The sequence below is a fragment of the Accipiter gentilis genome, chromosome 5, assembly GCF_929443795.1.
Source record: "Accipiter gentilis chromosome 5, bAccGen1.1, whole genome shotgun sequence".
Taxonomy (NCBI): domain Eukaryota; kingdom Metazoa; phylum Chordata; class Aves; order Accipitriformes; family Accipitridae; genus Astur; species Astur gentilis.
Window position 1 is genome coordinate 35,211,087 of NC_064884.1, and position 15,795 is coordinate 35,226,881.

General features: G+C 41.2%; 1 protein-coding gene across 1 annotated transcript in view; it reads right to left on the bottom strand.

Moving 5' to 3' along the window:
• The window catches only part of ADGB (androglobin), a 123,928-nt gene extending 114,026 nt beyond the window's left edge, over window positions 1-9,902 (bottom strand). Inside the window, exon 1 of the mRNA XM_049800562.1 lies at window positions 9,712-9,902. Within this exon, the coding sequence (XP_049656519.1) occupies window positions 9,712-9,902 (191 nt within the window). The remainder of the gene's footprint in view (window positions 1-9,711) is intronic.
• Window positions 9,903-15,795: the final 5,893 nt, after the last annotated feature.

Below are 15,795 nucleotides of genomic sequence, written 5' to 3' on the forward strand. Positions count from 1 at the left end.
TCTCCCAGTGTTTCCTGCTAAAAAGATTGAGCTGGCCTTAGATTCAGCTATAAGAATGTTGGGGAGATTGTAGCACCTGTTTCCACACTAGAGTCTGGCACTCAAGTATCTTTGAGGAACATGGCTTGTGTTTTGCTCCTTTCTTTGGCATTTCTTCCTTGTTGGCTTCTGTAAAATCCTTTTGTGCCTTCTGTATGGCACCTGGGTAACTAACTAAGAACTAAAAATCTTTGCATGGCAGAGCACCTCAGTACTTCTGTGGATTTAGGTCAACTCATTTACAAAGCACTTAGCATGTGTTGATAAGAAAACCAGGAAATCCCATTTCTTCAGCAGTGGTTACAAAAGAAGGTAAAGACCATTCTGCTTAAGTAGGTGAATAATCCATTCCAAACAAAGTCTCTAACATGATATTTTAAGAATGCTCTCCAGTTTCAAAGCACAATTATTATTATTTTTCTTTTGGCAGTGCTTTTTTCTGCTATATAGTTCTGCTGAAAGCTGCTTTTCTCTATTACACTGTTCCTGGTAATAGAAGTCTAGACTTTATTGGCACAGTCTGATTGCACAGTCTCCAACCAATGGCTCATAGAGAGTGTTTGCCTGCAAGATCCTCTGACATTGCTTTCAGTTCCACAGGAAGAAAAACAAAACTAAGACCAGTAGGGAGCCCAGCATTTAACATGATATTGCCACTGGTATATTACTTAATGTTTTCATGCCCATGAGTCTATGAAGTTTGAAATCTACAGATCAGGATAGGCTGAGCTCTCAGAGGTTCATTATTTTAATTAGAATTAACTAGGAAAGCTAATTTGAATACATAGTTTCCTAACTAAAATGTAATCTAGTTAATAAAAAATTCAACTTACTGGTTGGCTTATATGCTATTTTAATATGTTTATCATATTTACTTGGGGAAGAACCCATTGTCTCACCACAAAGCATTAAACTAAAAAAAGTTAAAGGCAGAAGAAAAGGAAAAATAAAAAAGTACTAACAAATTGACTATATAGATTAAAATTGTACTGCATTTATACACCGAAGCATTTCAATGAATGAAGCATTTCAATGAATGAAGCATAAGTGCTGAAAGCAAGATCTTCATCTTTCTGGCCAGAAAATGCTAACACTAAAAATTCTAGGTGTGCTTAACTTTATTTCTGAGACTAACAAAAACACAGGACTTGGAAATATGAGTTATGTACAAAACAAATAGACAATAAAAGACAATACATGAAAGGCAGATATTTTAGGCTCAGGAAGGACAATGTAAACTCTCCAGGAATGTCTCTAGTTTTTGCTATAATTTAGGTATTGGTACAACAGTACAGTAAAAGACTTTGCAGATGCACATTGATGCAATATAAATAACTTCTGAAGAACAATCATGAACCAAAGAATTTCACCCAAATCGAACTTAATTTCATAACACATTTATCCACTAGCATTACTATGTCCGGGGAAAGTATGCACGTGCATGATGGTACCATTTGCTCAGCATTTCAGATGGTGACATTTTAAGCTACACAGATACTTCTCCCTTCAATTCTGCAGCTAGATGTCCTGGAATCCTGGGCCAATACAGATTTATGTTGCTTCTGAATTATTTGAGAGAACAGGAAATGCCCTGTCCTATTGGTAATGCAAACAGCCAGCAAACCCTTCCAAAAGGCTCTGGACATCCATTCAAAACAAAAGAATTCTGTTCATCTTTGGAGTTATTGCAATTAACAGCCTGCTAAATGAGACCATGATCTCAAAATGCCTGTTCCTCAGGTTTATCAGGACAGTAGCTACAAACTGGAAATGAATAACTGCTGCAGCTCGAGATACACCACAGCTCAATCCCAGACTCTTGTGAATCTTTAACTGGCTTTGGTGATGCATATGGTTAGGAAAGATTTGAACTGAGATATTTGAGATAGAAGAGCCTCCTGAGTTATCCAAAATCAGCTTTGTAATAAGGCTATAATATCTTGTAATAGATTACCAGTTACAATTGCAAAGAACATTACAAATGCAGTGAAGGTTTAAAACTCTTCACATAAATCTTTTTTCCCTTGGAAAATCCAGTAACTAGCTGTACTGTTTTTGGCTAGGATTGAGTCAGATTTCTTCACAGTAGGTAGTATGGGGCTGTTTTGGATTTGTGCTGAAAACAGTGTTGGTAATACAGCGATATTTTAGTTATTGCTAAGCAGTGCTTATACAGAATCAAGGCCTTTTCTGCTTCTCACACAACCCCACCAGCAAGTAGGCTGGGTGTGCACAAGAAGTTGAGAGGGGACACAGCTGGGACAGCTGACCCCGACTGACCCAAGGGATAGTCCAGACCATACGACATCACGCTCAGCAATAAAAGCTGGGGAAAGAAGAAGGAAGGGAGGATGTTCAGAGTGATGGCATTTGTCTTCCCAAGTAACCATTACGCGTGATGGAGCCCTGCTTTCCTGGAGATGGCTGAACACCTGCCTGCCCATGGGAAGCAGTGAATGAACTCCTTGCTTTGCTTTGCTTGCATGCACAGCTTTTGCTTTATCTATTAAGCTGTCTTTATCTCAACCCACGAGCTTTTGCACTTGTACCTGGATTCCCTCCCCCATCCTGCTGGAGAGAAGTGAGCCAGTAGCTGTGTAAGGCTGAGCTGCCTACGAGGGTTAAACCATGACACCAGCAGGCTTTGAACTCAAACGCTATGTTTCTCATAACCATAACCTGAAAACTAACTGTATTTTTAAAGACAGCCCAGTTTCAAATAAATGGGGCAGAGTTAACTATAAAATGGATAAGCCTAATCCAAAAATTGCAAAAATCAGGACTAGCATCCTCAATGCCTTTTGCCCAAAATTTTAACTCTGTTTCAAGCCTCTAGCAGAACTTAGTCAGAACCACCAAGCCATACTCATCTCTGACTGAAGCTCATGCAAGGTCAAAAACATGCATAAGCATCTACATATGAATCTAACTAGCTTTTACAATAATATAGCAACCCCATCTCTCAATAACTCGTATGTTGCTACCCACAAATGTAAGAATGGGAGTACTGAGTCAGAGCAAGGGTGAGCTATAGCCCAACATCTTGTCTCAAATATTACGTGCAATGGAAAGCCTACCGAAGAGAACAAAGGCATATATAGTATATTTCTCTAATACTTGGATAGTCTCCAATCATTTTTATCTCAAGCACTTCCTGAGCTAGATGTGATTGCTATGTATTTATATAATCTTCAATTCATTTCTTTTCCACAGACTGGTTCCGTGACCCCACGTAAATTTTTAGTGCCCTTTAAAACTTGCACTAACCAACACAAGCACTTCAGCACAACACTAAAAGCAGCTTCAAGTTCAACCACCATGCCATTATTCACAAGACATTAGTTCTTGCCATTCCCAAACTTCAGTCAATCTAGCAAGCCCTACCCAAAACATCAAAAAATTAATCTGTTCAGTCTATATTCTCTAAACCACTGCTGTAGCCTAAACCTTAAGAATACTTAACCTGAGGAACACATGCTGGCAGTGGATAAAACCTCAATCATAAGCCTTGGGTGAATCCTTACCCTAGGCATATGGGAATTCAAGTATGAATTAGTAATGCTGCTATTTTTTCTGTTCTTATTGTACCAGCCTTTAATCTTAATAACAAACATCAGCTAATCCTAGGCTTTGGTGCATCAACCTACTGTACAACAGCAGTGCAGCAACCTGCTACTCATTGCAATCCATCAGGCACACAGCTAAACTTAATGTCTTCCAGCCAGTCCAGGCTTCAGCATGTCTCTGCAGGTCCTTAAGGATCCATCAGCAATAAATATTGCTCTTAGTTACTGCTCTCCCCAAAAAGAACTCCAGCACCATTCTGACCTTCCCCTAGACATCTGTGACCTCTGCCTGTGCCACAATTATCCCTAAATCAATTGCCTCTCTTGGCACTGACCATAACTTCTTGCTTTTGTCTCTAATAACCCAAATCCTACTTCAGATAGATGCTGATGACTCAAGTGTAATTCAGAAGATTGTGCTCAATGGCATAGAGCTTCATCAAATTCATTTTAAAAGCATTTTAATTCATTATCCATTCTTACTAGCTAGAATCTCTTTCAGCGCCGACAAAGACATCAATTCCTATTCACTATAGCCGTTGAAACCTGGGAAAGATCAGATTCTCAGTAGCCTCTAATGATGCAATTAAGAAAAGCTATAAGGACAGCAGTTCTTTTGCGCTCTTCAGCCTGACATCTCTAGCAACTGCCTAGCTCCTGAAGGGAATTGCTACCTAATTAGAAAGCAGTAATGAAGAGAGACCCAGTGGAACATCCTGCAGACACCCATGCGAAGTCTGGCTTAGCAAATCCAAAAGAATTTTCCTGCCTTCTCCATATGTTCCTGAGGTCCCACTCCAGCATTGCAATATATCCACCAATAATCCCTGTTGATTTTCCACAGTGCAGATGTACTGTGCTGACTGTTGTAAGCATTTACAGGGGAAAAAGAAGCCTGATCTCACTAGAAATCAAGCAAAGTAATTTTAAGTTGATCATAATATACTGCCAGATGTTTGCACACATTACTCTCAGAGGGCTTCTGCATTAACGTTATCCACAAGAACTGAAATCGTAACACTGTAATTCTTTGTGGTAAGCACTGACAGGTCTCAGGATTTTTTTTTTAATTATTTCTAAAAACTATTAGCCTTTTTTTCTTTTCTATACTACTGATATTTCTATTCAGTATTTTGATCATTAGAGACATACAAAAACAAGCAGCATTTACTATCAGAAAGACGATATTAGACAAAAGACAAAATATTGTTGACATTTTTATCCCTGCAACTTTGTCCAAAGTTTTGTTCAAAAATAAAACAGGGATCCTCTGGGAAAACCTACCTTGCAATTACCACAGAATACTAAACTTAGAAGGCAACATTTTCTCAGGCAGCCTGCAAACATCCATTCCTCTTTCAGATACAGTGATAGTAACATTACTTAAGTTCTCATAGATTTACACAAAATTTGTACACTACAAGTTGTCTCTGTCTCACAAACGCGCTGAACAAGCTGGGTAACAGAATGAACATAAACAGATGTCAAGGAAGTATGTGATAAGTAATTGTCATATCTCCAGTGAACACAGCTCCAATCTTACAGTGTGTGTGTGTAAGACTTAATTCTGATCTCCACAACCCACTAAAAAAAGACTTGGTAAACTGCCTTTGATAAAACATTTACAATCATTACTAACACTTGCCTACTATTAGGAGAAAATCACTACCTGAGGAAACATAGAACAATCTGTCTAACACAGGGATTACCAACCAAAACGAGGACTAAGTCACAGGGTTACACTGTATAGTTGTTTTATCACTGTCTTTGGCAGTTTTTCTCAACAGTTATAAATATTAAAAGCATCAGCATTAATCATTTTGTCCCAGACTTCTGCGGAATCAGCTCAGTACTCTTCTGATTTTTCTTGACAACAATGATACAAATCTAGCCTTAAGTCAGAAAATTGAACATGCTCTGCATTTGGGGCTAGAATTGTACTTTCTAGTACCTGAATAACATTTGCATCTTCTTCTCATGGACCTGCAAGCACAGAATATCTTAACTGTAATATAGATATTCCTTACTATACAGCATCTTTCCATTTCCAGATAAAGAAATAACATGTCAATCTATCTGCTGTCAACTGCATTGCCATCATTCTAACATCACAAATCCTATGGCAAAGGCGAAAGCACTCTAGAAGCAATGTTGAAAATTGGAAAATGAAACACAGCCTTCATTTTGCATAAATCACCATCTGCAGTTCTATGTATTGACCATAAGCCTGATCCAAATAAAAAGCTCCCTGGAGACTTTAGCAGACTGTCGTTCAAAACTTGAAACTGCCTAGTTGCTTGTTCTCTCCATAGAAATTCTGTAGCTTATAGCAGTGGTCTCCGAAGTGGGGTGTGCGCACAAGCTAAAAAATATTATAACTTCAGTAGTGCATGTATATAATTTATAAAGAAATAAATGTATATTGGGGGAGGTGCTCAAAAATTTTTTACTGATAGAGTTGCAGGATCAAAAAAGTTTGGAGACCACTTGCGTATAGCATGAGTAAAGAAAAGAAGTATGTTTCAATGTTTCCGTCCTTTCAGAGGGACTAAGAATGCTAAAATGTCTTTTTGGTATTGGGTTTGGGGTAGAGATTCCAAGCTATCTGGGAAACAAGGGCAAGCAAGAAGAAAAGCTCTTCAAGGTGTCAAAAGCGTTCTCAAGGGTAAACCTTTAGCCCCACTGTGTTCAGTTTCCAGCTATCAACAATTTTCACTGATTTCAGCAAAACCAGATTTTCTCACCCAGATCTTTGTCTAGAGAGTACTAAGATGTCTGTGGGTTTTCAGCAGGATGAAGATCTTACTGCGCCTAAACACTGTACTAGAATAGAGCCTTTAATCAACTCAGAAAGCATTTACAAATTAGAGAGCAAAACAATATGATTGAAAGTGTAGCAAGTGCTGAATTCAAATTTGTAAATATTTTATTTATAGCACCATTCTCTACTGTGTCAAGAGAAAATGAGGCCACTTTTTCTCTAAATTTCTGGATTCAAGACAAGAATTTATTTACACAAAGTTTAAAATAAGCTGTCACCAGCTTTCCTTTATTTAAATTCATTATCTACAGCTCAACAGATGCTAAAGTAAAATCTTTCCTGACAGCTTAAACAAGAAAGTTTATAAAGTCAGTTGCTGAACTTGGCAAGACATGCATTGACCTAAACCAAAATTTTTTCATCAATCCATCCAAAAGGCCTTAGTAATATTTCAGAATGATAAAAAGTGAGCACAGATAGGTTAGTCAGGAAATGAGTTGCTGTATCAGAGTTGCTGAAATTTTAGATTTTTTGTGTCACAGATTTCCTTGTTTCCCTTTTACATTACCAGCATTTCTGGAAATATATATAAAATATAAATATTAATTGATACAAACACAAACAGTGGTAGGTCTGTATATTAAAAGCCATTCCATCAAATAAGAGAGTTGTGTTGTTTTTTTTTTAAAAAGGTCACTTCATCCCTTCATATACCTAAACATCTTTCAGGACAATAAGGCATCATATGGAAGTTTATACAGCACGTACACTGAAACATCTAGACCTTTACTGCTAAGACTTACTCATGTTACAAGGGCACTCTGCATCACAATTGTAGAGCAGATAAACCCAAAAGACATGCCACAGTTTAAACAGAAGTTACATACTTAATGAAAAAAATTAATACAAGCTATACATTCTGTGTTTTGAAAGTTCTGCATTACAATCAGGCTATTGTGACAGTTTCTTCCATAGTTTAGTAACATAAGTCACTAAGCCACTGTTAGGACATCTTCAAGCTACTACACTTTATGTGATATACAGTAATATATAAAGTGATAAAATAGCCTTAGTGAAGGGAGTAAACATTCCTGTGCTCTGATTCTTAGCTAACGTTGAATTAACATTGGCATATGCTAGACATTAGTTGCATTGCAATTAGGTGATAATTGCAGAGTGAGAGATAAATCATGTCTCCTGGCCTTTAGGTCCAACATGAGATTGCACATAGAAGGCGAGCATATCTCCTAGGTTGCATTTCAGAGGTGTTTCAGTAAAACTTATTATTCAAATAGTTTGTAACTAAATAGTCTCATCTCAACTTGATACAGGGAAAACAATTTTCTAAGCTGATTTATCCATTGTGGTTTCATTTCATAAAGCCTAAAGTAACAATGTACTAAAGAAAGAGACAGATACTGTTCTAGATAGTCTGATACAAATTACTTATTTGAGAAGAATGATTCTTTTACGAGTTATTATGTATGATATAGGGCAGAATTAACAATTTTACTATATAAAAAGTACATATTTTTAGACCCTCCATAAAAAGATGTATTTTAATTTAATGGAACAGCTAGAAAAGTTTCACACTGTAAGAATGCCTATTGGGGGACAAATCCTGAAATACTGGACAAAATCTTCTGGGTGACAGCCCACTCAGTTACACGTACACTGAAAAGTAAGAAAATACTTCATTTCCTCTAACAGTGCTAAAAAATAAAAGTGTCCCTTACAGCTTAGATATCATCAGAAAAATTTTCATAAACTGCTTGAAGCAGTAAATACAAGGGGCTGCATGGCTATGGCCCAAACAACAAAAAAAACGTTACTAAGCAAAGGGATGCGGTGAGGAGAAGGTAGGAATGAGAGATACTGGCTGCCTGCAACAGCAGAAAAGTTATCAAAATGGGAATCAAGGTGTGAAATACAAAACAGAAGTACGAAAATATGAAATAAGAAGCTACTGTGTAGCAAAGGGCTGGGTAACTGGATATGAAATAAGAACAAAGGGGCATTTGAAGATTGATTTCAAGAGAGAAATAAGTGATACAACTGAATCCTTTATTTATGGAAGGAAAAGGAAGGAAAGGGCATGAGCACATCCATCAGATACCTTTTTCATCTGAATCCTGCCAGTGCCACGTGTGCAGGCTTACATACTTCAAGATGAGAAAGCTGCCCAAAACATAGAAATAGAACTTGCAGGTCAAAATAACAACAGTGAAAGGAAGTAAATGTTTTCTATTTATTTATTTGTCTTTGCAGGAAGAAATATACATCTTCACAGAAATACACAAATTCACACTAAATACCTAGCAAATAGCGAATCATTTTTAAATATCTCAAGAGATGCTACTTATGCCGAAATATTCAAGAAATGAATAGGAAGAATGATTTTTGTCCTCAGATTCATTCTAACATGAAGCAAAATTCGAGGCATGGGGAATTGTGCTTCCCCTCTGTAAATGAAACTGATGGGCTACAAGCATCATTAACCCTTTTGCCCTGAAAACTTCAGCTAGCTTAGTTCCTCTACCTGATGAAAACGAGGGTGTGTACTCCCAAAATTATCCCCTCCGATTCACAGCTTCGAGGTTCTTTTAAACCCAAATAACCCTTCCAGCGAACACCTACCCCTCTCCACTCCTGCCCGTAAGTCAAATGCTTCATTCCGTGCGCCCTGGCCCCACACGCTGCCCCTCGCGTGCAGAAACAGCTGCGGCACAAAGCCAGGCACCCACCCGCCCACCCTGGGTTCCTCGTCCCTGCGGCTATCCTGAGGTCCGAGGCACCCCGTCTGCTAGATCGGCCACGGTACAAGACACCCGCAACGTCGTTTTGGCCGGATGACGCTACCGGACAGATGCCTGAGAAATACCGTCGGGGGAAGAAAGCACAACTTGCGCGCCGAGCTGGGCCTCCAGTTTAACCAAACAAACAAAACAAAACAACAACAAACCAAACCCCGCCTCTTCTGTTGAATGGAACCGCTTTTAATGAAGCGCCCACGCGAGCGAGGCAACTTTCTCGGCCCAAGTTACGCGCAGGCCCGCGGGTGAGCACCGACGTCCAGCCCGTGCCCGCAGCCACAAGGCCGCCACACCGACGGGCGGCCGGCCGAAGGCTGCACCCTGCCGCCGCGGGCCTTAAACGGCCGCCCGGGCCCGAGGAAGGGCGGGCTGGCGGCCGACAAGCCCCGGGGGAAGTTTCCAGAAGGCCGCGGGGGCGGCAGCAGCCCCGGCCGGGCACCGCCGCGTGCCCGCCCGCCTCGCACCCCGTGTCCGGCGGCGGGCGGACAACCCTTCTCCCGCGCCCTCCCGCCTTCCCTCCCGGGGCTCTTACTCTCTGGCGGAGGCGCCCAGCAGCCCGGAGCTGTTACGGCTGCCCAGCTCCTTCTTCTTGCTCCCCTTGGAGGCCATGGCCGCGGGTCCCGCCGCGTCCACCGCGTTGCCGGGCGACGCGGCCCGCCGGAGGTAGCGGCTCCAGCGCCGCCCCGCGGCCCAGCAGCCCTGCGGCCAGCGCCCCCCCGGCATGATCCCCGTGTTCCCGGCACCGGCCCAGCGCCCCGGGCCCCGGCAGGAGCTCCCCGCCGCGGAGGAGGGCAGGCGGCGGGAGGAGGGCCGGCCGCCGCCGGGCAGCGGCTGAGGGAGGGCTGAGGGCTGGCGGCCCGCGCCCCGTCCCGCCCGCGCCCGAGGGCACCGGACCGGGGGTCGCGGGGGGGGGGGGGAAGGGAAGGACACGCTCCTCGCCGCCGTCGTCAGGCTGAAGGAACCAGGAATCCGCTATAAAGGCGCCTTCGCGGTAGAAGGCTCGGCTGTGAGGGTGCTGAAATACGGCGCTGGGAGCCTACGCGGGAGGGAACCCCGAGGATCTTTCCGAAAACAGTAACTTGGAAAAAAAAAAAAAAAAAAGCTAAAGACATTTAAAAATGCGGTTTAGTTATAAATATTCTAACCGCGTGGCCAAGTTTCTGTTGAACGAGTAAAGAGCAAGAGTAAAAAGTACCGATTTGAAACGGTAGCAATTTTTTGCCCCTTTTTATACCAGTACGTCTGAGCCACGTGAGGAGGAAGCAAAAAAAAAAAAAAAAAAAAAAAAAAAAAAAAAGTTAGTCCTGGAGCCTGGAGAGATTTTAGAGCCGGAATGTGCAAGTATTTATTTTCTTTTTCTGTTTCAAAATGATGCAACTAATTAATTCCTGATATGAAGCATATGATTACCGAAGTGAATGGAGTTCCACCAAGGTCAGGTAAAAATAACATTAATCAGCTCCTTTTTTGAGTTCAGTTGACTTCAACTAAACTAAGCAGACTTTTTCAGAGACATTCCAGAGATTACGTTATTGCCAACAACTCCTAAAACTTTTAACCTGTTTGCTGTTTCCCAATCTGTAGTGCATGATGAAAAATCTGCGATAAAACAGAATACACTTCTTTGCTTATTCAAGCTAAGTCTTTTTTAAATACAAAAATCAATGAAAATTTATTTGTCAAATTGCAGAGGGCATCAGTGGATCAAAAGATACAAAGAAAATACGCAGATGTTGCTACATCTAGAGGCTTATTTTAGACAAATGTCAGACCTTGATCTATATCAAGATGACAGAAGGCCAGATACATACTTCTAAATTTCAAAGTGGAAAATTCTTCCACATCTTTGCATTTCCTTCAGCATTATGTCCAACAGCATCCATTTTAAATAAGGTACCTTGGGACACTTCTGGCTTGAGAACCAAGTAAGCATTCCAGGTTTATTTATTTCTTTCTTTTCAAACTGAGCAGCTGGTCTCTCTTCAGACAATTACGCTATCAAATATTGATCAGAGCATGCAGATAAATAATAGCAGAGACAGAGGTGAATTCAAGCAGCTGGCTACTGCTTCAGTGCCAGTGCAGGGCTGTTAACCTCCACACCTTGCTGGATGCTGATGCAATCTTGCAGACTGAGGCTGGAACTTACAGGACTGAGTTTGTGACCCAGAACACAGAAAAAACCACCTCTGATAATCTGCAATGTCCATCTATTTCTCTGAGTCCCTCTTCCTTTCCTACATTCACTGGGCTAAGAGACTACTATGGAAAAGTATCTATGAAACATAGGTGTAAGAGGCACTTGTGAAAGTTTTCCTAGTAGGAAAACTTCCTTCCTGATCCCATGGCAGATGACCAGTGAGGTTTGCAGCATCCCAGCAAATATAATTCTTGTAATACAATTATGTGAAAGACAACAGAAAAGTAACTGAAATTCAAGTGCGCCTCTCTGTAAACACTTTTGGGTGGTGAAGGAGGAAAGACAGAAACCAGAAGAGAATGTACATAAGCTACAGAGCCCTTCATTCTTTGCTCTGTTAAATAATAGCTGCTACATATGAAGTTCAAAATGCACCTTTTTGCCATAAAATTCTACAATAAGTCTGTTTGCAAAGAGCGATGGCATTGAAAGCACGTATCTAGGTGCTTTGTGAAGAAAAAAAAAAAGGGTCTTGAGTTTTGCATCCATCAAGTTACATCTTTTTATTTATCCAAGAACTTAATTTAGAATTCCATAACCTAACAGCAGTGACAAGGGCAGCTTGTTTGGAAAGAGAAGTTAATCTGAATTTTAAAAAAGCTAGTTTTGTAACTGGCAAATCTGTAAGGTCAAATCAGCTGTTTCACTGACCCAGTGTCTCAAGCCATGAAGTATCTCTCACAGACGCTCCCTGAAGGAAAAAGTTGCTAGGGTATAGGCAGCCTTGCAGCTGGAAAATGTGAAAACAAGACAATAAAACAAGAACAGTGAATGTTAGGAACCCATTTAGATATAGCTAAACAAATACTAGGATAACAGGTACCAGTTAGCAATGGATGGATGGCATTCTGGTCAACATTCTTCTAAGACACTGTTCAAAACACTGGCTTTTTTTTTTTTTTTTTCCTTCCCTTAAACCATCACATCATCAACTGCTATAGCACACACAAGTCACAGGAAAACAGCCTTTTAGTCCTAAAGAGTTTGCGCTTTTTGGTAGCTACAAACACTAGCTGGAGAGAGCAGGAAAAGAGTAACTATGAACCGGAAAACTACCAAAGCCCATCTCAGGGGTCCTAGAGCTCAGACTTAACTCTCCTTTGATTTTACAGAAGGCACAAGGATTCCAGAAGAAGACAGGAGAAAGTTTTTGCCTTAACAGAAGGCCGGGGGGTGTGTGTGTGTGCAAATCTTAATGTGTAGAAATACCTGATGGGGAGACTAAAGACACTGTGATTCTTCTCAGAGGTGCCCAGTGACAAGATTAGAGGCAATGTGAACATTTAAATACAGGAAATTCCTGTTAAAGATATATTTTATTTTTTTTTTAATTACAGTGAGGGTGGTCAGACATTGAAACATGTTTTCCAATGAGACTGTGGAGTATTAAGCAAACTGGACATGCCCATGAGCAACCTGCTTAAGCTCTGAGCTGGGGTTTAGGACTACGTGATCTCCCAAGGCCACTTCCAACCCTACCCATTCTGTGACTCTGGGAAGTTTTCCATGAAAAAAGGGTTAAAGTTAGACACAGAAGCTTCTGTAAGAACAGACACTGTATATTCAAGCACAAGGTTGCGACAAAGTTAGACAGGAGATGAAAGGGGGGTGAAATGGTTTTTTATTTTCTTTTGCTCGGGTTTTGGCGGTTTGGGTTTTTTCCCCATTTCTTTTATCAAAGGACAGGAAAATTCAGGTTCTGAAATGAATTCGTTTGGCAGATCAGAAAGAAAGGGTGCTTCTACTTCCACTACTCTCTTCTGCTTATTTACTAAGTGAAAGAGTAGGTGGGAGTGAGATAAGGAAGATATAGGTCAGTGGAAAATTGTGAATGGGGGAGGACAGCGGTGCATTGGCATTTCAAGAACAGCAGGCAGTGAATGATCAGAAAAAGAGTGAAAGGGCATCAAAAAAAAGGGAGGTTGTCTGTGGAGATTGGCAACGCCTGAGAAAAAGGAAACCCTGCAGTATGCGATAGAGCTTGGGAGGAACAGCCTGTGCACAGTTAGGAACAGTCGGCTGCTGAGGTGACACAGGACAGGGAACTGAACTTGAGCAAAACCATCCCCGAATGGACAGACTGAAACTGTTCACAAGCATCTGTATTGTTTGGTCTTAAAGTCAGCCTGAGGTTAGGGAACAAAGTGGGGAAATGGATTATATGAGTACCTTGGGTAAACTGATGTGAGTAAGACAAGGTAGGGGAAGAAAATTGCAACCAGCTGCATAACAGAAAATAGTCTTCTCCTAAGGACAGGGCCTTCTGCCCACTGCCATTTCAAAAATATCTTATGGTACTGTGTCTCATCTGATCTTGCCAGGGATGTGCTTTTTCTAGCACTCCAGCCTCCCCCGAATTTGACACAGTGCTAGAAAGGGTTCTGAACCCTAGCTGTGTTACTATTTCTACTTACCTTTTTGTTAAGTTCTCCATTTTCTAGAGCACCTTTTGATCACATTGTCATGATACAGTCTCATTTTGGGGAAGACAGCCCCCAAATATTCGATAAAATACCCAGCAACTGTCCAAGCCTAATTTAAACATAGTTGTACCATTGAGTTCCATGGGACCACTCAGGGCACATACTTAACTTTAAGCCAAAGTGTTTCTGTGAACTGGGGACCACCGCAACTTTGATCTCTCTCCACTTAAATATTGGGCAAACAAAGAGTAGGCAGCCAGAGCCGGCAGCGCAGGAAAATTAAGGTAGCTCAGAGAACTTGGCAGTGCTATTGCCTTTCTTTTGTAAACTTACATTCGATGATTCATAACAGGAGTATCTTTCTATGTCAAAATGAAAGACTTCCTGGTTTTGACACTGTGTGAAAACCCTTACCTAAACTTTGGAGTTGAGGGCAACTGTGGCAATCTAGCCATTGGAATTGTTAAGAAATGGGGATACTGACAGAGGAAGTAGTATTATCTCTTAAAAAAATTATCAATCTTTGACTAAAAGATATGATGAATTTTGATTGTAGCCTGAGGGATGTCTGTTTTTAAAATGAGAATACCCAATCTTAATGCAGTGTTAACTACTGAACTGTAGAGCCTATTAAACCTCTTAGTACACCATTTTACTTTAGTATTTTGTTATTTACAACTAAGGATGTAACTTCTTTGCAGGAGATTTAAAAAGTTGTCATCTTGTTCTAAGCTAAGGCATGCTGCAGATCATAGCAAATCCTTTTTAATAGTGATTAACTTCAGTGCAGTCTTAAGTGGGGTTGCAGTTGTGTATAAAGGTTAAAAGCAAAAAGTTATACTACTTTAAAAATGCAAAATATAAGATTGCTAGATAAATATTTTGTAACATGTGATTAACATTCTTCAAGAAAAATCAGGAACAAGACCATAAATAAATATACCTGTAAGATATCTTCAAAATTGTTTTTCCAACCTACCAAGTAAAAATAAATCATCTTCTCTAAAAAATAAAAAAACCCCTGCAACACAGTTTACAATCTTTAACTTCTGAAACACATAAAAATGACAGAAGTCATTATGAAACTTGTGCCATCATACATATGACACAAGTGCCATCGTAACCATTTAAGCCGTAGTAAGTCTCATCTAATTGTGCTTAAAACAATAATCCAGTGAAAACAAATGGCATCCTGATGGACAATCTCACTGGAAGCCCTTGCTCCTTAAAATACTAATTATTGGAAGGCAATGATTTGGGGTACCTTGATGCAAAGCACAGTTGGAAACAGCAGTTCTTTAAGTTTCAAGCAAAGTAGTTTGCCTGTCTGATGGGTCAACCCTGGCTGGACACCAGGTGCCCACCAAAGCCAATCTATCACTCCCCTCCTCAGCTGGACAGGGGAGAGAAAATACAACAAAAGGCTCATGGGTCAAGATAAGGACAGGGAGATACCACTCGGCAATTACCATCACGGGCAAAACAGACTCAACTTGGGGAAATTAGTTTAATTTGTTACCCAGCAAATCAGAGTAGGATAATAAGAAATAAACCCGTATCTTAAAAACACCTTCCCCCCCACCCCTCCCTCCTTCCCGGCTCAACCCCACTCCCAGTTCTCTCTACTTCTTCCCCCCGGTGGCGCAGGGGAACACGGGATGGGGGTTGGCGTTGGTTCCTCACACCTTGTCTCTGCCGCTCCTTCCTCCTCAGGGGGAGGACTCATCACTCTCCCCCTGCTCCAGCGTGGGGTCCCTTCCATGGGAGACAGTCCTCTGCCAACTTCTCCAACGTGGGTCCTTCCCACAGGCTGTGGTTCTTCACGAACTGCTCCAGCATGGGTCCCCCACGGGGTCACAAGTCCTGCCAGAAAACCTGCTCCAGCATGGGGTCCTCTCTCCACAGATCCACAGGTCCTGCCAAGAGCCTGCTCCAGCGCGGGCTTCCCACAGGGTCACAGCCTCCTTCAGGAACCCACCTGCTCTGGCATGGG